The 24,809-nt window shown below is 44.8% G+C and overlaps 1 protein-coding gene across 2 annotated transcripts; it reads right to left on the reverse strand.

Annotated features, from left to right (window-relative positions):
* Positions 1-203: 203 nt before the first annotated feature.
* SYS1 (SYS1 golgi trafficking protein) lies at positions 204-22,833 on the reverse strand. Of its 2 annotated transcripts, none has more exons than XM_082251719.1 (3): positions 22,541-22,833; positions 13,790-13,838; positions 204-1,019 (listed from the first exon to the last, which is right to left on the reverse strand). In XM_082251719.1, the coding sequence occupies exon 3, from the start codon at positions 964-966 to the stop codon at positions 490-492; it is 477 nt and encodes a 158-aa protein (XP_082107845.1). In that variant the 5' UTR covers positions 967-1,019; positions 13,790-13,838; positions 22,541-22,833; the 3' UTR covers positions 204-489. The 2 variants fall into 2 exon arrangements, with proteins under 2 accessions (XP_082107845.1, XP_082107846.1); XM_082251720.1 differs by having other exon boundaries at positions 204-1,016; positions 22,541-22,832.
* Between the last annotated feature and the right edge of the window lie 1,976 nt (positions 22,834-24,809).

Raw genomic sequence — 24,809 nt, forward strand, 5'->3', positions numbered from 1 at the left:
AAGGTTTGGGAATTCAGCACTCTATAAAAATGCTGTATATAATAAACCTGCTCTCAGATCAAACATTCTGATAACTAGAAATGTGGAAAAAATATTTTTAAAGTTCTATTATATGGAGATTTGCTAGAATGAGCATTAATCGTCTACCTTTAGCTGTCCGCTTTCCTAGAATGAGCATTAATCGTCTACCTTTAGCTGTCCGCTTTCCTAACCTATGGTATTTTTTTTATATTTATGAAAGCACCGGGGATGAACCCATGATGGCAGTAGCTAGAACAATAAAAAGTGTATGTGTGCAAATGCTGAGGATTTAAAATAATGGATTTGTATACTTGCTCAATGCATGTATACTTGGTTGTTCTGTACCTTGTAGACTTTACAGCAGAACTGATTATGAACAGACTCCAGGAACCATTAGGAAATCTAACAGTGTGGAGAAAAAATACTGAATTGTGTCAACAATAAAGACATACGCAGGATTCGGACAGTCTACACATTCGATTTAGGGGCAGAGTTTAGAGGAATCTCATTGAGTTCAGTCCGCAGGCAGAGGTACTCCCCGATTACTGCCATTAAGCCAATGCACACAATGTTCAGTAGCCACCACGTGATAGTGCTGGGCAGCTGAGAGTTATAAATCCAACATCCAAAGAAGTGAAAGAGGTGAACAGTCACAGTAAAGTCTAAGCACTGCTTTCCTCTGCGGATAAAGTACAGTAGGCCCAGGGCACAGGTTAAGGAGTTCAGAATGAAAGCCATCATAGAGACTCTCCCATGTACTGAAGAAAATCCCAAGCTCTCATAACTAAAGATCTGGTCAAGTGAAGGACTATAGCGAATCAGCAAGTCCACAGAGGCGATCCAAAGGCCCAGTGAGGTGTAATAGATGAACTGCATCAGCACTATCTGAGAGACGATCAAGATGGGATCCCACACGTAGCTGCGGAACTGCCCGGCCATTATCATGGCAAAGTTCTTTTAGCGGTCACACACCGATGAGCATCTAGGGACAAGTACTGCTGTGGACGAGAGGAGAAATGGACATATAAAAAAAAGTTTAAAAACTGAGTATGCATTAAGAAAAAGTGAAACAATTAAAGCTTTAACATTGATTATTTGTAATCCTTATGCCAGTAGCATGAGTAAAATCGATAGGAAAGTATATCATATTTGTTTTAAACTTTTTTTTTCTAAATTAATTCAGTTACTTCCTAGTTTCTATGCCTAGGCAAATATCATACATCCCAGGAGTCTTCAGGAGGGGTTTGTGGAGCTAAGCACACCCTCCTGCCTGAGCTAAAAAGACAGATGATTCCAGGAAGTAAATACTACATGAATCAGCTGCCCTGTTTGGTGTATGCAATTACAAATTAAAGCCTAACCTTATTTTAGTGAACTTAAAATAGTTTGTTTGGACAAGGTAGGTCCAAACAAACTATTTCCTTCACTAACACGTGCAGCAGCTGGCAGTGCTGAAGGAACAAGCCTCAGCTACATATTATATACAGCGCTGTGTTCTGGCAGCATGATGGGGGATTTCTTGTTCTGCTACAAAACAAAGTCGAGCTGAGCGCTGCTTGGCCATTCAAAGGAGCCTTTATATTTTCTAGATTAATATATGTCTTTCTCTGATTGGATGATGAGAGGTGGGCGGATGATGTCATCGTCTCCACCTCAGCCAATTAGAAAAAGCTTTAAATTCAGAAAATACAACCCTTCCTGTGAATGGCTGAGCAGCCCAACCAATTATGTTTCAGGAGCAGGACAGGAAGCCCCCCTCCCACTGCCAAAAAAATCAGTCCTGTATACAATATGTGGCCTCAGCTACACACGGGGAGATTTCCTAAAACTGGTGCACACAGAGTCTGGAGCAGCTGTGCATTGTAACCAATCGGCTTATAACTTCAGCTTGTTCAATGAAGCTTTGACAATAATATCTGGAAACGGACTGTTACTATGTAGACTTGGGTGCGCCGGTTTCAGTAAATCACCTCCACGTGCTGACAGTCGCTGCACATTTGTGAAGTAAACAGTTCATTTGGACCACCGTGGTGCAAACAAACTGAAGTTCATTAAAACATGGCGTTAAGCTTTAATAGCTACACACAAATGAACTCTGATAAGCAGAGATATAGGATATTCTGAAAAATAAATAACGCATTCACTTGTGGAATTTTTTTTTGTATTAAACCCTGTCACCTCCATCCTATCTCTAGTACGCTGTAATCCTCCTATCCTTTAGCCCCGGTTCACACTTATGCGATGCGGGAAGGCTGCGAATTTGCAGCCTGTTCCCGCATCGCAAACGCACCCCTGGCAGTTCACACTGCCATATGCGATACGCTGGGGGTGTCAATGTAATCTTAACGACTCCCCCAGTTTGATTGCATAACGCAGTGCGATCCTACAGTTCGCACAAGATCGGATTGCACAAGTGTGAACCACTGTGCGATCCGATCCTGATGCGGCTGCAAAAAAGGGTCCTGTGCGTCTTTGCTGTGGGTGCGGTGCGAATTTAGCCATTAATAGTGTATGGCTGAATTCGCATCCGCACATCCGATCGCATGTAATGAAGGAGCAGTGCGCTCCGACATTACATGCGATCGCCGCAGCCGCACTAGTGTGAACCGGCACTTACAGCCATGGAAGCTGCCATCTTAGCCTCTGTTTTATCTAAAGTTGCCATGGTGCTGCACAGGTGATCAGTAATGTGATCAGCAAATTTGATAACTTGACTGTCTGGTTGAAAGCACAAGTAACCATGACAGTTATCCACAGCATGCCCCGAATGGTACTGTTAGAATTAATGTGTTAGTTCAGCTTTTTCACTTCCCTCATCCTGCCCATATTAACAATAACCTCTTGATCCCCAGCTTCCCGGTGTGTTTGACCTGTACATTAACTACTCCAACTGTGCTTGATCTAAGACACTGCTATTATCTATGGCACCGTTACAAATCTCCATGTTTTAACCACCTATTTTTGATGGGCATCATAACACAGTAAACGGTTTTAGAAAAGACTTCTGGTTTCAAAACTTGTTTTTTTTGGGTTATTAAAGCCATCAAAACAAAGCCCAATCTGTCTGAAAAAACTAAATAATATATATATATATATATATATATATATATATATATATATATATATATATATCTAATAAAATAATTTTTGAATAATGTTATCAAGACCAAGCAATTGTCAAACTATCACAATACTGAAAACTAAAAAAATAGCCTGGTAATGAACAGGTATATACGGGCTAGTATTTAAATAGTTAAAACTACACTCCATGACAAAAAAAAACAAAAAAAAAAAAAACACGCTGAAATAATGTGACCCATTCTCTGTATTTGTGATCCATACACCTCTGTCGTGAGGGTGACATGGTCTCCTAGGCTAGGTTCACATTTGTGCACTGAAGCAATGCATGAGCATTGTTGTGCATTTTTCTGCAATGCACAGAAATCGCACCAAAAAAGTTCATATACTTTGTTTTTTAAATGCAGTGTATCACAACGTGTGGCAGTAAGTTACCATCCATTGTGGTGCGCAGCAAACCATGTGCGTTAGCAACCTACAGTGTTCGTAAGCCTACAAGAAAGCTCATGTTTGGTGTGCTGCAGGAGCACAGCCTGATTGGCCAGGATGGCTTGCGCTTCCTCTTTAAAGGGTTACTCCACTTTCGTGGGTTTAAAAAAAAAAAAAAAAAAAATTTAAATTGCATGTTAATTAAAATTTCCTTTCCTTTTCATTCTGCAGCTCTGTCAATTTTTTTGTAAAATGGAATGCAATATGGCTACCTGGAGGTGTTCTGTACACAGAATGTGTACCGAACGCCCTCCAAAAACAATTTTCTGCTTGTGCGATTGACTCACTTATATCCCCAGAAGTCTACACGAAGATACAAGTTAGATTTCCAGCATCCCCTGCAACAAAAATGTAATTTTTGATGATATACTCCCAACAGGAAATCATATCTAAAAGGGATGCTGACCCTGCCAATTTCCTCAGAGCCCTTCAGATGCAGCAGCAGATTTAAAATGATGAAACCACTCTCATTAGGTACACTTTCCACATGCACACAAACCATTATTTCTTCAGAATAACAAAAGGAAGGAATCTGCAACAAAGTTTGGTAAAATCCTTGTAATGTACAGAGATCACCCAGAGGGGAATGTTTTTTTTCCAGTTACTCTTTAAGGCGGCGTAGCTTCAATTCCTATACTGAATACAGTTCTAAAATAAATGGATTTTTGTAAGATCTTACCGTAAAATCCTTTTCTCTTAAGCTCATTGACAGACGTAGTCTTCTTGATTCTCAAGAGCTGGGTTATGTTGTCTCCGCAGGAGTAGGACTAGGCAGAAAGACAAAACGTTCTGGCTCCACCTTAGGGGCAGTCCCTGAGGGTATATCCTCCCTCTCTCTGCTACAGGGAATCAGTTCTGTTTTAAAGCAGTACAGAGAATTTAACCCAACCCAACTCAATGATAGAGGGGCGGGTACTACGTCTGTCAATGAGCTTAAGAGAAAAGGATTTTACGGTAAGATCTTACAAAAATCCATTTTTCTCTATCGCTCATTGACAGACGTAGTCTTCTTGATTCTCAAGAGCTGGGACATCCAGAAGCAGTGCCACAAAATGAGGGGTGGGATTGACAGAATCAAAATCCAATCTAGAAGGCCCAACCGGAGCCAACCAGAAGTATCAAAGGACTCATCGAGTAAACAGATGAGACCTACCCCACAAATCCTCGAGGTAGACCAACAGTCTCCTCAAACAGTGGCCTGCAGGAACCTTGCAGCCAGAAGAGGCATCTGACGATGCCATCACATAAACCTTATACAATATTGTAAAGGTATGAACCGACTACTAAACAGTCGCCTTGAAAACCTGAACCACTGACGCCTGATGGCGGAAGGTCCAGGAAACTCTAAAGCGCCCGAGTAGAATGCGCCTTAACAGGGAACGGGGGATCCCGACCCTTAGATAAAATAAGCCTATACCACCGTCTGTCTGATCCATCTAAGGATGGTCGCAGCAGAACAGGCAACCCCTTCTTAGGGCCATCCGTGATCACAAACAGTGAATCCGTCTTACAAATTGAATCCGTAGTATTCAAGTATATCCTGATCGCCCGAACTACATCCAAGGAATGCCATGCAAATTCTCGAGGATGATTGGGCTAAGGACATAGGAAGGACAATACACTGTCCTTATTCAATGAAACTTTGAAACCACCTTAGAAGGAAGGATGGATTCGGATGAAGAACAACCTTATCCCTATGAACCACCAGATCTGGGGAACAACAGTATAATGCAGCCAGTTCTGACGCCCTGCGTGCAGAAGTGATAGCCACCAAGAAGACCACCTTCTGGGATAAAGTAGGCAAGGGAATCTCCCTGATATTTTCAAAGGGAGGTGTCTGAAGAACCGACAGCACCAAATTAAGATCCCAGGATGGTAACGGCGCGTGCACTGGCAGAGCCAGGTGTCGCACCCCCTGGATGAAATTCCGCACCAAGGAATGAGTAGACAAAAGCTTCTGAAAGAAGATAGCAAATGCTGAAACCAGACCCTTGATAACACTCAAGGCCAGCTTCTGCTCAACTCCCTGTTGCAGAAAGCCAATATTCGGACTACCGAATAAAGATGTAGATGGAACCCAAGGGATTCACATCACACAATATAAGACTTCCATGTACGATGATAATCTTTCTGGAAGTCGCTTTCCTTGTTTTAACTAGAGTAGGAATAACTGAAGCTGACAATCCCTTGTCCTTCAGCACCTGGGTCTCAATAACCAGGCCGTTTAAAACCAGCGATCGTAAAGCAGGATGGAAGATCGGTCCCTGAGACAGTAGATCCTCCCTGAGAGGAAGTCTCCACGGGACGTCCGCCATCAGTCTGACCAAGTCGGCGTAACAAGCTCGACGAGGCCAGTCCGGAGCTGCCAGGATTACTGGAATTCCTTCCTCCTCTATCTTGCGAAGAAGTCTTGGCAGTAACCCAAGAGGAGGGAAGGCATACATTAGCTGGTATTGCCCCCACGGGGCGATCAGTGCGTCTGCGGTTTCTGCTAGAGGATCGCGGGAGCGAGCCACGAATCTCTGAACTTTCCTGTTGAATCGAGATGCCAACAGATCCATATCCGGGGTGCCCCATCGTAGGCACAACTGGTGGAAAACGTCTGGATGGAGGGACCATTCCCCCTGATCAAGAGTCTGACGGCTGAGATAATCTGCCTGCCAATTCTCCACCCCCGGAATGAACACCGCAGAGATTGCTGGAACAAATCGTTCCGCCCAGCGAAGAATGCAAGCCACTTCTTTGGCCGCTCGGACACTCTTGGTGCCCCCCTGGTGATTGACATAAGCCACGGCCGTGGCGTTGTCCGACTGGATCCGAACCGGGCTGCCCTGGAGCTGCTCGGTCCAGTGAATCAGACAAAGTCTGATCGCTCTCAGTTCCAATACATTTATCGGTAACCTGGATTCTTCCGGGGACCAAAGTCCCTGGACAGATAACTGACCGAGAATTCCTCCCCATCCGGATAGACTGGCATCCGTGGTCACTGTCGTCCAATATATTGGCAGAAATGACTTTCCCTGGCTGAGCATCGGAGACCGAAGCCACCAGACCAGAGACTCGCTGGTCTGTTTGCTCAATCGGATCTGATTGTCCAGGGATTCCGATTCCATCTGAGAGGAATCTCTTGCTGAAGAATTCGGGTATGGGACTGGGCAAATGGGACTGCTTCGAAGGAAGCCACCATCAACCCCAGACCCCTCATGCAAGTCCGAAGGGAAGACCAGCTGTTGGTGGACTGCTGATTGAATCTTTCGGAGTTTCCCTACCGGAAGAAAAAACTCTTGTCCTGACTGTGTCTAGAATTAGACCCAGATATTCGAGCCTCTGGGTGGGAACCAGAAATGACTTTTGCTGGTTCACCAGCCACCCGAATTCCTGTAAAGAAATCATAGTAATTTCTATGTTTTGTAGCAAGGTCTGAGGAGACTCTGCATGAAGCAGAAGATCGTCTAGGTAACCTAGAATCGATATGCCTCTTTGGCGCAGAAGTGCCAACATTGGGGCCAACACCTTCGTGAAGACCCGCGGAGCCGTGGCGAGACCGAGAGGTAACGCCACAAACTGATAGTGGTTCTCTTCTACGGAAAAACGTAGAAACCGCTGATGTCCTGCGAAAATGGGAATGTGAAGATATGCGTCCTAGATGTCTATGGACGCTAGGACATCCCCTGGATGCAGAAAGGCTGCTACTGTGCGAATGGACTCCATTCTGAATCTTCTTATGTAGACAAAAGAATTGAGTGCCCTTAAGTCCAGAATTGGACGCACTTTGCCCTCTTTCCTGAGTATTGTAAATAGGTTTGAATAAAAACCCCTGAAAGCGTTCTGTCCAAGGAACGTGGACTACCACTCCTTGTTGTAGTAAATCTGTGACTGCTCTCCACAGATCGTCTAAACGATCCGGGGATAGTCGGCTATTGGAAGGGAAGAATCGCGCCGGTGGGAGAGATCGAAGCTCGATCTTGTACCCTGACCTTATGACTTCGCAAACCCATCTGTCCGGGATTCTGGAAAGCCATGGATCCGGGAACCGGCGAAGACGTCCCCCCACCCCAGTTATGGGTGGGGGGCGCACCTTCAGGCTTTGGACGGTTTATCTTCAGGTCTAGAGGGGGCGGGCTTTTGCTTGCCCGACCAACGACCCCTGACGCCTCCTGCAGGAGCTTTGGAGGACTTAATTTTTTCACCCGCGGGACGAAAAAAAACCTCTTGTGAGCAGAAAAAGAAGGCCCTCGTCTTTGACGAGTTCCTTTACCTTTAAAATTTTGCGGTAAAAAGGTGCTCTTTCCACCCGTGAGATCCTTAATGATCTCATCTAAGTTGGCTCCAAATAGACGCTCTCCTAAAAAGGGGAAATTAGCCATGCTTTTTTGGAACCTTGGTCGGCTAACCAACCTTTTAGCCACAGTGTACGCTTGAGAACCACCGCTGAGACAGATGCTCGCGCCAATAATGAAGTGGCGTCTAACGCCGCATCACACACAAACTGTAACCCCTGTATCATCTGTTCCAACAAATCTGATACCGCCTGAGGGACCTCTTCTAGGTCCCGGCGTAACCACTTGGTCCATACAGTTACAGCCTGCGAAACCAGACCAATAGCAATTATTGGTCTGAAAGCTGATCCAATCAAGGTAAACATGGTGCGAGACATAGCTTCTATCTTGCGATCCACTGGATCTTTAAAAGACTGAGCGTCTTCTAAAGGAATAACCGTGGCTTTATTCAATCTAGCAATTGGTGAATCCACCACAGGTGGTTCTGTCCATTTCTTAATGAGGGTTTCCTCAAACGGATAACGCCTGTTAATGCGTTTAGAAATAGTAGAAATGCGTTTTGGCAGACTCCATTCTTCTTTGATTGGATTGCCAAAACATTTGGGCAATGGAAAAAACCTTCGCCACTAGATGCGTTTTTAGTCCCAAAAGGGATTTCAGTTTCAGCTATTTCTGACGGAATACCCTGTAATCTTAAGGTCTCTTGAACAGATACCATGAGTGCGTTTACCAACGCTTCCTCTCGGGCTATGGCTGATGCCGAAACATCCTCCTCACTGTCTGAAAAGACAGTACACGAGACACCAATACCAGATGAAGTACTTGCAACTGCAGAAATAGGCTCAGAGTCTGAATCCGAGGTTTCAGATAATAAGGGGTTAGGCGGGGGTCGCTTACTTGCACCCTGTCCCTGACAAGCCACTTCCACCCGGGACACAAGCTTCCATAATAGCGGACAATGATTTAATCGTCAGTGGGGTGCTGGAGGATCCCGCAGACCCCTCGAGGGGATCCGGAGGAGATACATGAGTGGCAGGGTCCATGATAATTCAGGACACCTTTGCCAGAAAACACAAAAAAACTTTTTTTTTTTTTTAATAGAAATACCTCTTTTTTTTTTTTTTATGTGTCTCCCCCTAGCGCAATAGCGCCCCTCAGAGTACCTGCTTCTCGATCCCACAGAGAGAGAGAGGGACCCCCAAGGCTCACCAACCGATGCAGTGAAGTTTCCAACCAACTGCAGTCAGCGTCTGTCTTTACAGACTGGAAGGAGCTGTTGCTTTTTCCCGGGTAGAAGGACGTGGCTCCGCCCCCTGTGTACGCCTTCCGGCGTTCCCAGCTCTCCACGAGGTAGCTGGGCTCATGAAACATGGCCGCCCCCATATAGGAGACATTAGACTCCAAAAACATGGCGGCCGGCGTGACCTGAGGACATGCATGCACCTGGTCTACGGCAAAATGGCGGCGGACCGCCGAAAACGTTTTTCCCAGCACATCCACCTGCATCTCTGCTGAGTGGCGATTGATAGATCTACAGGAGATACACTACAAATAAGGTAGGATTATACCTCCTATGTCTGCTGTAATGCTACAGTCTGCTGGGTAGAGTGTTAGCTCTCAAACCAAGTCCACTTCCCACAAACACATACTGTATTTACAAGGGGGACTTTTAGTGTCAGATATATACTGACCATGTATGGAGGGGCCCATAATTCATACTGCCTCATAACGAGGAAAGAAAAAAGGGAACGTTTACTCACCATACCGAACCGACAGGCACCCTCTCTTCACAATACCCTCTCCACCGGGGTGGGGGTTTGTGGACCACTCCGGACGCCTCGACTCTCAGGTTCCTGGCGTCCAAGCGAGACTTTTAACTCGCAAGGTCAGTCCCTCCACTGGGACTCCGTCGCGGCCGACCCAGCGCAGAGCTCTGGTCTGCACGCGCTCGTAGGCAGAAACCGGGGTGACCACTGGATCTCAACATCCAGCCCGTCGCCCGGCCCCGCATACTTACTTGAATGTGTCGCGGCCGACCAAGCGCAATGCAATGGTCTGCGCGCGCTCGTAGGCCGGCTGGGGTGACCACTAGTGTCGCCCAGTCCGGCGTTTTTTGCTTGAAGATCTCACAGGAAAAACACTGGAGAAAAAACTACCTAAAAAATATTTCTTCTAAAGAAAAAATCTTGCCAGGACCAAAAAGATCCCAGCAAGGAGCTTAGGTCCTTACTCCTGACTAGACAGAAAAAAACTGATTCCCTGTAGCAGAGAGAGGGAGGATATACCCTCAGGGACTGCCCCTAAGGTGGAGCCAGAACGTTTTGTCTTTCTGCCTAGTCCTACTCCTGCGGAGACAACATAACCCAGCTCTTGAGAATCAAGAAGACTACGTCTGTCAATGAGCGATAGAGAAATACTAGCTGAAACACAGTTCATCAGAACACAATATTTCATGCAAATGTGTCCCTTTAAAGTTAGTTTGATGCTGAATGAACAGACATTACACACTTTAACACACACAGGGTAAAATAAGTATCGAACACGTCACCATTTTTCTAGTTAAATATATTTCTAAAAAGGTTCTATTGACATGAAAATGTTGGTAACAACCCATGCCATTCATAAATATGAAGAAACCAACACAAATCCATTCAGAAAGCATGTGTAATAAAATGGAATGACACAGGGAAAAAGTATTGAACATGCTAACTGAAATGTATTTAATACTTGGTGCAAAATCCTTTGTTGGTAATGACAGCTTCCAGACGCCTCCTGTATGGAGACACTAGTCGCATGCATTGCTCGGGTGCGATTTGGCCCATTCTTTCACACACAGTCTTCAAATCTTGAAGGTTCCGTGGGCTTCTTCTATGAACTCTAATCTTTAGTTCTTTCCATAGACTTTCTATTGGAGTCAAGTCCGGTGATTGGCTGGGCCCTTCTAGCAGCTTTATTTTCTTTGCTTTCTTTGAAACCAATTGAGAGAGTTTCCTTGGCTTTGTGTTTGGGATCAGTGTGGAAATGTTCACCCTGGTTTCATCTTCATCATCCTGATACATGGCAGCAAATTTTTTATCAAAACGTCTTGGTACATTTTCCATTCATCCTTCCTTCAAAGATAGGAGTTTTGCCAGTACCGTATGCTGCAAAAACAGTCCCACATGATTTTCCCACCTCCAAACTTCACTGTTGATATGGCGTTTTTGGCATGAGGTGCAGTGCCATTTGATCTCCAAACATGGTGTGTATTATGGCATTCAAAGAGTTACAAGTCTGGTCAGATGAGACCAAAATGTCTAAATGTTGTGCAGCAGACAACCTCAGAAGAAGAGGATCGGGGCTGCTCTGTACAAAGCCATTGCACAGAGCATAAGTATAGGCATGTTTGTTACTTAAAAAAAAAAAAAAAAAAAAAAAAAAGTTAACAACCACTTTAAAATGAGCTTCAACATGCTTTTTCTTCAGCAATGGAGTCTTGCATGTTGGGCTTGCATACAGGCAATGGCGGTTAAGTGCATTGCTTATTGTTCTCTTTGGAACAATTGTTCCTGCTAATTCCAGGTCTTTCCAAAGCTTTCCACAAGCGGTCCTTTGCTCTTGGACATCTCTTGATAATTTTCATTCTTCTGTCAGAAATCTTGCAAGGAGCACCTGGTCAAGGATGGTTTATAGTGAAATGATGTTTTTTTCCACTTCCAGATTATGGCCCTAACAGTGCTCACTGGAACATTGAGAAGTTTAGAAATCCTTCTGTAACCAAAACCATCAGTACATTTTGCAACAATAAGGTTGCAAAGGTCTTGAGAGCGCTCTTTGCTTTTAACCACCATGAGATGTTTCTTGTGTGACACCTTGGTAATGAGACCATCAGTTGATATTAGTTTGCACAGACAAGGGGAAGGATTGATTTCTAAATACTGATAGATTTCAGCTGGTGTCTTGGCTTTCCATGCCTTTTTGTGCCTCCCTTTCCTCAGGTGTTCAATATGCTTTCCCTGCGTCGATGCATTTTATTACACATAATTTAAATTCTGAACTTCGTTTTGGTTTCTTTGTATGTATAGATTGCATGGGTTGTTACAGACATGTGGTGAAAATTTCACTTCAATAGTTTAATACTTATTTTACCTGATTTTTATATATATATATATATATATACATACACACACACACACACACACACACACACATACACACACCATCTCACAAGAGTGAGTACACCCTTCACATTTGTGTAAATATTTTATTATATCTTTTCATGTGACAACACTGAAGAAATTACACTTTGCTACAATGTAAAGTAGTGAGTGTACAGCTTGTATAAGAGTGTAAAATTTGCTGTCCCCTCAAAATAACTCAACACACAGCCATTAATGTCCAAACCGCTGGTAACAAAAGTGAGTACACCCCTAAGTGAAAATGCCCAAATTGGGCACAATTAGCCATTTTCCCTCCCTGGGTGTCATGTGATTAGTTAGTGTTACGAGGTCTCAGGTGTGAATGAGGAGCTGGTGTGTTAGATTTGGGGGTCATCACTCTAATTCTACTATACTGTCACTGGAAGTTCAACATGGCACCTCATGCCAAAGAATTCTCTGAGCATCTGAAAAAAAGAATTGTTGCTCTACATAAAAAATGGCCTAGGCTATAAGAAGACTGCCAATACCCTGAAACTGAGCTGCAGCACAGTGGCCAAGACCATACAGGGGTTTAACAGGACAGGTTCCACTCAGAACAGGCCTCCCATGGTCGACCAAAGAAGTTGAGTGCACGTGCTCATCGTCATATCCAGAGGTTGTCTTTGGAAAATAGATGTATGAGTGCTGCCAGCATTGCTGCAGAGGTTGAAGGAGTGGGGGGGTCAGCTTGTCTGTGCTCAGACCATACACCACACACTGCATCAAATTGGTCTGCATGGCTGTCGTCCCAGAAGGAAGCCTCTTCTAAAGATGATGCACAAGAAATCCTGCAAACAGTTTGCTGAAGACAAGCAGACTAAGGACATGGAGTATTGGAACCATGTCCTGTGATCTGAAGAGACCAAGATAAACTTATTTGGTTCAGATGGTGTCAAGGGTGTGTGGCGACAACCAGGTGAGGAGTACAAAGACAAGTGTGTCTTGCCTACAGTCAAGCATTTTGGTGGGAGTGTCATGGTCTGGGGCTGCATGAGTGCTGCCAGCACTGGGGAGCTACAGTTCATTGAGGGAACCATGAATGCCAACATGTACTGTGACATACTGAAGCAGAGTATGATCCTTTCCCTTCAGAGACTGGACCGCAGGGCAGTATTCCAACATAACGACCGCAAACACACCTCCAAGATGACCATTGCCTTACCACTGCTAAAGAAGCTGAGGGTAAAGGTGATGGATTGGCCAAGCATGTCTCCAGACCTAAACCCTATTGAGAATTTGTGGAACATCCTCAAATGGAAGGTGGAGGAGCGCAAGGTCTCTAACATTCACCAGCTCCGTGATGTCATCCTGGAGGAATGGAAGAGGACTCCAGTGGCAACTTGTGAAGCTCTGGTAAACTCCATGCCCAAGAGGGTTAAGTCAGTGCTGGAGAATAATGGTGGCAACACAAAATATTGACACTCTGGGCCCAATTTGAAAATTTTCACTTAGGAGTGTACTCACTTTTGTTGCCAGCGGTGTAGACATTAATGGCTGTGTGTTGAGTTATTTTGAGGGGACAGCAAATATACACTGTTATACAAGCTGTACACTCACTACTTTACATTGTAGCAAAGTGTCATTTCTTCAGTGTTATCACATGAAAAGATATAATAAAATATTTACACAAATGTGAGGGGTGTACTCACTTTTGTATATTTTATGAAATGTTACTTCATCTGCTACAACTGACAGTGACTGGAGTGGAAAGAGAAACATTTGCGGTTTTAAACAGAAACTCACCTGCCTTGAAGCTTATCTTCCCAACATATCTGAACCACATGTAACAGACCTATAAATAAAAGAAAAAAAAGACAAAAACATAAAATGTGCAGAGTAATTTAAAACTTTGAAAACAGATAGTGACTGTTTATAAAGCATACACACACTAAAATTGTTATACACACACACACACGAGGTAACAACGCACAAAAAACACCACACAACTCAAAGCCTAAACTATAAACAAGCACAGTGTAACTATACTGTGGGCCCACATTGGTATATGGACTAATTACCATTAGAATTTAAAGTTAAACTCCAGACACAAAATTTTTCACTGAAATATATGCCCTAAAGCGGAGCTCCACCCAAAAAGAGGAGGCTCCGCTTGTCTGCCTCCTCCACATTTGCCATCTTTTGGTGATGGTGGTGGTGTGTGTGTGTGGGGGGGGGGGGGTACCTGGTTTTGACAGGTACCCACTCCCACTTCCAACTGAGTTCGCCGAGGCCCCCCCCAGCAGCCGGCCTATTCACATCATGATTTGGTCATGTGGAGTAGGGAACCAGCTGTGAAGCCGCAAGTCTTCACTGCCAGTTTCCCTTAGTGGAGATGGCGGTGGCAGCACCCTATGGCTAATGTAGCCAGGTAGGTGTCCTAATACTAAAAGTCAGCAGCTACAGTATTTTTTTCTGCAGGAGCCTGGAGCTCCGCCTTAATAGCCACAAAGACTATAAATCAGCTTTGGTGGGATCAAATTGGCTTTGCAAGCTGAGATATTACTTTGTAAAAATAGTAGCAGTGACATCATTGTACATAACCTGTGCAGAGAGCAGAGCTGTGGACCGGCTCCATCCACTACAAACTGTTTGCAGAAATACAGGAGGGGGCGAAGACAAGACCAGTCACCTTGCACAAGGAGAGAGAGCAGTAGTGACCGGTCTTTATTTTAGGAAGCTTCTGTAGAGATGTAAAGTTTCACACTGCATCTGGCAGAAATACACAAGTACAACGAGTTTCAAGGAAGAACACATGAGTCTTGTATTTAGCCACTTTAGTACCGCCATATAGCCAAAAGACAGCTACAGTGCGGTACTGTAGTTCTCGGCACAGCTGTATTCACACTAATTCATGCAAAAATGCGGCCACTCGGCGCCAAGGCTCACCCGCCGAGAGGCTGCATGCGGACTGCATCAAGGTGCAATGGAAATCGTGTTCCCTCATGGCAGTGGCCCCATGAAATTGAGTTGTTGAGTTGGTCTCCAAATTCTCCAGATCTCAATCCAATTGAGCATCTGTGGGATGAGCTGGAAAAACAAGTCCCATCCGTGCAGGTCTGACTCACAACTTACAGGACGTAAAGGATCTGCTACTGATGACATGTTGCCAGATACCACAGCATACCTTCAGAGGTCTAGTGGAGTCCATGCCTTGATGGATCAGAGCCGTTTTGGTGTCAAAAGGGGGACCTACTCAATATTAGGTGGGAGGTTATAAAGTTTTGGCTGATCTCTGTAGGACAATACCACCCATACTAGTCCTATTAAGGCAACACATTCTCTTTTAGACTTGGAGAGAGATTAGGACTCCTTATTTATTTTTATCTGTGCCCCCCTGAACCTGTTGATCTGTGCTTTTACCATTGACCCCCCCCCCCATTTAACTGCCGCTGCAGCAGGAGTGAAATATTTGTCGCTTTCAGTGGGCTCCTGCTGAACAAGGCCCACTTAAGAGCTCTGCAAGCAACCCCCCCCCCCCACCGCAGGATTTAGGTGGTTACAGCAGGTGGGGAGGCAACCATACAACACCTCACTAGTGTGAACAATCCCTTAGGGAGATTCACCCGCTCAGTTTGTCCTGATGAACGTTATCACTGAATGTGAAAGAAAATCCCACATTTTGGATTGTCACCAGAACAGGACTAGAGAAGGAATCTTCCAATAGGGACACTAGTTCTGGTGACTACTAAGGATTTGCCTTGCTTTGGAGGGATTTCCTCTCCCGTCATGTTTAGGATATGGGACAGAGGGGAAGGGAAATCTCTCCAATGGGACGCAGATGGCAAACAAACTGACAGAGTTATTAGAGCCTCACTCTATTCACCATGAAAAAAATAGTTCAGCCTTCAGTCCTATGTCAAGTCCACCATTGTCTCCCTTGCAGATATGGTTTTACTGGTTTTCCATCCCGCACATGCACAGACGCACCGCGGAAGTCTGGCTGGTCCCAAAGTACTAATGGAGACCTGCAGCATATCTGAGCAAGTGCTGGATTCCCAGAGCATGCAGAGACACACCACAAGTGTCCCAAGACATAATAGAAGAGACCTGCGGCACGCCTGTGCATGCGCAGCATGAAAGCCTGCATCCAGGGCCGATCATCTGCAGGTAATTGCTGTTTGAGCCAATACAGCAAATGGCTGTGGGTACTATCGAGCTCTTATTGCTTAAAGTGGGTTTTCCACACACGCTGCCTCCATTTGCAAATGGAGCTCTTAGCGACTCTGTCATAAGAGAAGTATGGGAGATGCCATGGATGGCCTCAAACTGAAAATGCAGGTTGCCTGGCTGTGTCTGACTTTAATAATTTTGAGTCAGACCCAGAACAAGCATTCTGTAAAGGAGTGTCAGCCTTTAGATCTATACTTTTTCCAAGCCACAGACTTAGACCATATTAAAAAAAACACATTCACATGACTACCAGGGAACTAGCATGATGAAAAAGATGTCAGCAATGGCAGCTTTCATTGTTCTCATTACAGATTCCCCTTATGAAACAAACTTGCTACGAATGTCACGTGCCATTCCCAGTGATGTGTTTCAATGCTCCTAGGGTTGCTCTATATAGGGATCCTTAAACATACAGTGTATGGCGGGACTTCCTGAAAGATAAAAGGCTTTTAACCTGAATTTACACACACATACATACATATACATATATATATATATATATATACACACACACACACACACACTGAAATTGCTACAAGGCCCTCCTTAACAAATAAAACATTTTCAGGTACTGACCCATAAATCTCCTTTGCAGAAATCAAAAACACTGTGTGACATACAAAATTTCAACGACCGCCATTTTATTCTCTAGGGTCTCTGCAAAAAAAAAAAATATATATATATAAATAAAGCAACAAATGCCAGAAAAAGGCCCAGTCAGCAAGTGGTTAAATTATGAATGAAGAAAACCTGACAGTTACACAGAAGATGCTGGACCCCATGGACTGAGTCATGGGCCTCATTCACAAAGGCATTCCTAAAGCGGAGCTCCACCGCTTGTTTGCTTCCTCCCCCTCTCCGCTACCACATTTGCCACCTTTCGAGGGGGAGTGGGGTACCAGGTACCCATTCCCTTTTCCGAGTAAGATCGCTGCAATTGTTCTGCAGTGATCTTCCCAAAAGAACAGACAAGTGGAGCGTCCCCTTTTGTGTGGAGCTCCGCTTTTAGTGTATACCTGTGCGAAGGGCCGTTTTTTCCCCACACAGAATGCACAGGTGTTCCATGCATCTGCATGTGGGCAGTCTTCATTCATGTCTATTGCGCAGTGTGGGTGCTGCGGTGTGTCCCCAAACACAGACAGTGGGAGTTCGGTGGGCTGCACTTGCCAAATTGGGAGCAGTGGCTGTCTGTGCCACCGCTGCATCTCTGTAGACCTGAATGAGACTGCCTGCATGCGGACGCACAGATCACCTGTGCATTCCATGCGGGCCAACACAGCCCTTCGTATGGATGCACAGTACGTTTAAGTATCTAAAAGCCTTGGGGTTTTTTCACACGAACATCAGTTCAGTCACATTGTTTGCGAAGAGAAAAACTGATGAATACTCATTCAGGGTACATCAGTTTACACATCTGTATTCACTTTTGTTCACATCAGTTTGCACTTCAGTTAAGTTGTTTACATCTGTGTTTTTTTAATTCTTATTTTTTTTAGTTGAAGGAACCAATCCTAGGTGACGAAAGTATAAAATGTTTCTTGCCTAAAAATGGACATCAATGGATGGCATCCGTTTACATCTGTTCAGATCTGTATGAATGAAAAAGGGCACAGCTTCAGTGCAAAAAAACAGACCTGGATGTAGGCAATGTAAACAGGTGATCATCCCTTTACATCCACAAGCCCATAGGAATCACTTTCCATTTTTCAACCAAAGACAAACGAAAAATAAATAAATGAAATAAAAAAAAAAAAAAGACACCCCTGTAAAAAGGCCCCTTGAATGTCCCCTGCCTCTCTTCTTGATTTTCCAACAATAGAACTTCCCTAGTTTTACCGAATTTGCTCCCATGCACACCTATATGCAGCGAAATAGAACAGTGATCTAGCTCCTGGGGTAATGACCAGGACCAGGGCCCAAACAACTAATCGATTATGAAAATAGTTATCAAAAAATGTTCATAAATCGATTAGCTAATCAGCCGATTAGTTGGCCTGCATACAGAATGCATTTTTTTGTTTACATATCAGGAAATACAGTGAAGCACACATACAGATCAGTACACCGTCCATAGATGTCAGTAAGTGCCTGAGAACTTATGAATGTGTGAGGAGCAATGCCTCATGGGACATGTAGTCATGGGCAGGAAGTGAGTGGTTCTAAAGGCAGAAGTGTTTTTACCTTGATATAGGGGCACTCTATACAATACTATGCTTGCTATTGGAGCACTCTGAAGGTGGGAGGAGCCAGAGGCATCGTTGGGGGACCCCAGAAGAGGAGAATCAGGACTGCTCGGTGCAAAACCATTACACAGTGCAGGTAAGTATAACATGTTTGTTGTTTAATTTAAATGATTTAAAAAAATAATATCACTTTAAAGACTCTGAGCAGGGAGGCTCAGCATCTGAACCCAGAGAAGGTAATATAAGGCATTATAGTGCTACTTTAATATAAAAGATTTATATCTCCCTTCATACTTCATATAGCTCCATGTCTTACTCCTAGTTAAAATGCCCACATATCCTACTTCTGGGTGTATTTATTACACACCCACTATATATATATTATATATATATATATATATATATATATATATATATATATATATATATATATATATATATAAAAAAAACATATTACTTTCACTGTTTTACAGTATAAATGAGTCCCTTATAGTAGCGCTTATCTTCCCTTTTTGTACTATAAAGGGCTATTATGACAGGTGATACAAAAAAAAAAAAAAAAAAGCATGCTGCTGCTACTAAACGTCTTAGGCCTGGTTCACACCTATGCGTTTTTTGGTGCTTTTTGCAAAAACACACTACAGTTCATTTAACATGGTTTCCTATGGGACACGTTCACATCTATGCTTATTTTAGCCGCTGCGTATTTGGAAAGGGTCAAAGACTTTTTTTTTTTAAACAGTGATTTTTTGGTTTAATAGACTTCAATGGAGAAGCTGCAGAAAAGCATGTAGTGCCTTGTTGCTGCGATTTGCATTTTTAATCTACCCAACAAATTGGGCAAAAGAGAAAAAAGCGAAAGCATAAAAAATGCAAAACACAAATTGCGCAAAAACGGACCAAAAGCAAACTGCATAGGTGTGAACTGAACCTTATGCTGGCCATACATGTGTCGTTTTTCGGGCGGGAATATTAATATGAAAAATCTTTGTACATTTGCTGAATGAATGTCATTTGAAAACTTCACTTGCTTTGAACATTCCATTTTAAAAAGGAGTGTAATTTTATGAATGAAAACCACTTACAATGTCTGAAAATTCCTTTGACCAAGAAGTTTTCTATTCAGCTCCTTCTAATTTCCCTGTCACTGTGGTCGAAAACTAAAGTCAAATTTGACCCCACTAACGATTAGAAAATCGAACCAACGAACTTTCTTAAAATTAAGGCCTCTTTCACACGGCCGCTCCGTGGGAAAGCTCCGCTGCAGGACTTTTTTTTTTCCACGGAGCAGATGACATTTGTGTCATCCGCTCTGTGTGTCCGCATATCATCCCATCCGTTTGCGGATGATATGCGGACATAATGTAAGTCTATGGGGATTGCGGATGTCAGCGGATGACACCGCTGACATCCGATTTTCCTTCCTTTCCGGCTTTTTGAATGGAACAAAAATAGGGTTCTGTTCCGTTCCAAAAAACGGAACAGAACTGAAAGGAAGGAAATCGGATGTCAGCGGATGGTATTCCGCTGACATTTGCAATGCCATAGACTTACATTATGTCCGCAAACCATCCGCAAAAAAATAGGATGATTTGCGGACAAGCGGAGCGGCCGTGTGAAAGAGCCCTAAATTTTTTTTGAAGGAAGACATTGTTTTTGTATGCCCAGCATAAGAGACAGCAGGTGCACGTAGCTTTTTATAAAACCACTGCCTATTACAAGGTAGTCCGTCATACATCATTTATTCCAGTTCGGTCTGAAAATCAGCAAAACCGTGTTTAATTTTTTTTTTCTATTAATAAAAAATTTGATCTCCGAGTCTGATGATATTTACCAGATTCAACCTCTAATAGTATATACAGTATATCTCTTCTGTCTATTCTCAGAGTGGATTTGATCTTTTCCTCCCTAACCATATAGTTGGTTATTTACCACTACATTATATATATATATATATATATATATATATATATATATATATATATATATATATATATATATATATATATATATATATATAATATATAAAGAATAAAATTGTCTTTTTTAAAAAAAAAAAAAAAATTTACATACTAAATTATACAACACTTTTTTTTAAATATTATTAACCAATTAATCGAAATAATAAAATCAGCCATCTAATCAATGAGAATAATCGTTAGTTGCAGCCCTAGTAATGACTAAACAACCCAATGTAGATACCTCCCTTACTCCAGTGCCCCCCCCCAATCTTCTGCTGGACCCCTCTCATACTCTGAACATTTCAATCTCCCTAATCGTTTCTACTGTGCAGTCGCCATGAAGAAGAATATTATCTCCTTTTTCTTTCATTTTACTCATGGAATTGAAAAATGTAATTTTGAAGTCAGAAGCACTGGGAGTTCCCAGACATAAAATGAAACCTTCGCATTATTAGAGTGAAGTCTGAGTTTCCAGGACAAGCAAATATTGTCTAACCACTTCAGTAGCGGGCATTTTCACCCCCTTCCTGCCCAGGCCATCTTCCACCTTTCAGCATTGTCACACTTATAGTGACAATTGTTTGGTCATGAAACACTGTGCCCAATGCCCATAAAACATTTTTATCACTTTGAGACAGAGCCATTTATTCATCACTGGGTTTTGCTTTTTTTGCAAAGCAAACAAAATGACCCAACAGTTTGGGAAAAATAAAAAATTATTTTTCTTAGTTTCCATTATAAAATTTTTCAAATAATTATTTTTTTTCTGCACTGATGGGCTTTGGTGGGTGCTAAAGAGGCGGCACTGAGGGGGGACTGAAGATGTGGTGCTGATGAGGCGGCACTGATAATCAGACAGCCATGTCAGTTATTGGCACTCCTCGTGTTAGGAAAGGAATGCTGATAACCAGCAAGTCTGTTTACATGTGATTGGCTGTGATTGGACACAGTTGGTCACATGGTAAAGGACCACTGTGATTGGCCCTTTACCCTATTCGGTGATCAGCTGTGTCCAAAGGGCAGAGAGTGCCTAATGCACGGTCCCAAGGATCGGGGTTCTGGTAGCTCCCAGCAGTTAGATTAAACGGGAGCTTTCCCATCATGTGACAGCAAATCACAGTGGTCACATGATCATAAACCCCTTAAAGGGCTGGGAGGAGCCGGTGCCAAGAGGTTAACATTAAGGTAGATGGTAAGTGTCAAAGTAACCTCCACGTGAATGGCAGGAGCCAAAGTTTCCCAAGAGAATATTGCCCAAAGCATCCCACTGCCTCCCCTGGCTTGCCTTCTACCATTCTCCATCCTGGTGACATCTCTTCCCTGGGTAAGCGATGCACACACACTCAGCCGTCCACATGATGTAAAAGAAAATGTGATTCATCAGACCAGGCCACCTTCTTCCATTGCTCTGTGGTCCAGTTCTGATGCATGCATGCCCATTGTAGGTGCTTCTGGCTGTGGACATAGGTAAGCATGGGCACCCTGACCACTCTGCGGATACACCTCTCAATACACAACAAATCGCGATGAACATTTTTTCTGCTTTCAACACATCAACTTCAGGGACAACATGTTTATTTGCTGCCTAGTATATCCCACCCATTTTCAGATGTATTTGGATAATCTATGTAAGGGGTATGCAAACTGTGGCCCTCCAGATGTTGCAGAACTACAAGTCCCATGAGGAATAGCAAGACTCTGACAGCCACAAGCATGACACCCAGAGGCAGAGGCATGATGGGACTTGTAGTTTTGCAACAGCTGGAGGGCCAGAGTTTGCATATTCCTGAATTCTGTTATTACCCGTACCGGTCAGTGGTCATACAGTTGTGGCTGATTGCAGTATTTATGGAGGAGAAGAGGAGATGAGGAGAAGAGGAGATGAGGGGAATCCCCCCCCCCATACAGGCAGCACTGAGATTCCCCCATTATGTCACACAGTCCTCCATCCCCCCAGTGACAGACACGATCCGCACACCGGCCTGATAAAAGGCAGACGACCCCTCAGCCCGCGCCCTTATCCTGAAGTACAATGGAGACCCCCTCCCCCGGTACTGGTAAAGGAGGAGAAGAGGACTGTCTGTGTTGGGACTCGTAGTGCTCAACAGGTGGTCACGGCAGGCCAGCAGTCGGACAAAGCCCCGCCCCCTGCGCCCACCGGGCCCCTCTCTGGAGCTTACCGCATTGTCGCTGCGTCCGCCCGGAGCTCCCCTGTCACCAGCAGCAGCCCTCAGGTAGCCCAGGCATCATACCGTCCCGACCATTGCGTCACTTCCGGACTGCTGATCTGCCACGGGGAAGACGTCCCGGATATGACGCCATCCCGGCACCTTCGCCCGCTTGTCTCTGTCACTCCTATGAATGTATTGTATTACAACCGCTGCTCATAACGTGACAGGAGACACTCTCCCAGGAACACACAGGTCATAGGACTACAATCCCCACCATTTCATACACTAGGTGTAAACCCAGAGCGGAGTCCGAATACACGGAAGTGACGTCAGCCCCTAACGTCAGGTGTCCTAGAGACTGGCAACCGCTCCTGACAGCTGCTCTTCTTCCGCCCTTCGCTGGCTCCTCTTCCGCCTTTGCCTGCGCAGCGATTTCTCTATCCAGATCGCACGGCCGCCGCGGTGGATGCCGGGAAGGCGGATCCGGGAGGAGGAGGGGGAGGAGGTTGTGTGTTGTGGACGTTTCCGTCAGCCCGGGGTTACCTGGAGGATTAGGAAGTGGAAGTCCCCGTACTGACCGGTGGCGGCTCGGAGACACCCGAGGGAGCGACATGAGCGGTACCCCCGAGCTGTGCGGCCCGGGAGAAGGGGACAAGGTGAGGGGCACAGGCCGGGCTCTGTGTGTGTGTCTGCTTATTCATCACAGATAGGGGTATGCTAAGGCAGGACATCCTTCCAACTGAGGAGGAACTACAAGTCCCAGCAGTGAGACAGCAGATCACCAAGCAGCCGGGAGAGGAAGGGGTTACTTGGAGTCACAGCCGATCAGATCGGTGCTGAGTGTCCCATACACCATCAGACATGGGGGGCAGAGGCTGTACATCATACACAGGGGGAGGAATAAATCCCACACTGAACTTGTGTCTGCCAGGACCCTGCAGGTCAGAGCCAGGGCACAGCCATATTGGACTGTCATTTAAAGGGACCCATCAGAGGAATACAGGAGTCGCCAACTTGTCCTTATTTATAGGTGTGATCTCCACACTGTCATCGTTATCCTTCCTTCCTGATTGGCTGAGTCTTCGACCAGGAACAGGCAACGTCCACTTCCTGCAGTCGGTCACACCTCCTCCATGTCACCCATCTACAGGGACAGGTGACAGGCATGGAAAATCGCTTTGTCAGAAGTCACTATTAAAGATGAGATCAGGCGTCTGCTGAACCCTGAACTCCTCTCTAGGCAAACTCTGAACTCATGTTTTTTTCCCTATTGAGCTGCAGGTCATTCTGCCTTTGTTTACGTGAGCTGCAGCTCAGGAATAGCCGGCTCCACAACTCATCAGAGTTAAAAAGAAAAGCACAGGTTTGGAGTTGGGTAGAGAGGAGTTCAGGGGTTGGGTAGAGAGGAGTTCAGGGGTTGGGTAGAGAGGAGTTCAGGGGTTGGGTAGAGAGGAGTTCAGGGGTTGGGTAGAGAGGCGTTCAGGGGTTGGGTAGAGAGAGGAGTTAGAGAGGAGTTTGGGGTTTGGTAGAGAGGCGTTGGAGAGGAGTTTGGGGTTTGGTAGAGAGGAGTTTGGGGTTTGGTAGAGAGGAGTTAGAGAGGAGTTTGGGGTTTGGTAGAGAGGAGTTAGAGAGGAGTTTGGGGTTTGGTAGAGAGGAGTTCGGAGTTGGGCAGAGAGGAGTTAGAGAGGAGTTCGGAGTTGGGTAGAGAGAGGAGTTCGGAGTTGGGTAGAGAGAGGAGTTCGGAGTTGGGTAGAGAGAGGAGTTCGGAGTTGGGTAGAGAGAGGAGTTCGGAGTTGGGTAGAGAGAGGAGTTCGGAGTTGGGTAGAGAGAGGAGTTCGGAGTTGGGTAGAGAGAGGAGTTCGGAGTTGGGTAGAGAGATGAGTTAGAGAGGAGTTCGGAGTTGGGTAGAGAGAGGAATTAGAGAGGAGTTCGGAGTTGGGTAGAGAGAGGAATTAGAGGAGTTCGGAGTTGGGTAGAGAGAGGAATTAGAGGAGTTCGGAGTTGGGTAGAGAGAGGAGTTCGGAGTTTGGTAGAGAGAGGAGTTAGAGAGGAGTTCGGAGTTGGGTAGAGAGAGGAGTTCGGAGTTGGGCAGAGAGGAGTTTCGAGAGGAGTTCGGAGTTGGGTAGGGAGAGGAGTTAGAGAGGAGTTCGGAGTTGGGCAGAGAGGAGTTAGAGAGGAGTTCGGAGTAGAGAGGCGGTAGAGAGGAGTTCGGAGTTGGGCGGTAGAGAGGAGTTCGGAGTAATGAGGCGGTAGAGAGGAGTTTGGAGTACAGAGGCGT

The sequence above is a fragment of the Pelophylax lessonae genome, assembly GCF_965119305.1.
Source record: "Pelophylax lessonae genome assembly, chromosome: 3".
NCBI classification, from domain to species: Eukaryota; Metazoa; Chordata; class Amphibia; order Anura; family Ranidae; genus Pelophylax; species Pelophylax lessonae.

Excerpts from the sequence above, each read along its gene's own strand:
- SYS1 (XM_082251719.1), bottom strand. The coding sequence starts at position 966 with ATGATAATGGCCGGGCAGTTCCGCAGCTACGTGTGGGATCCCATCTTG.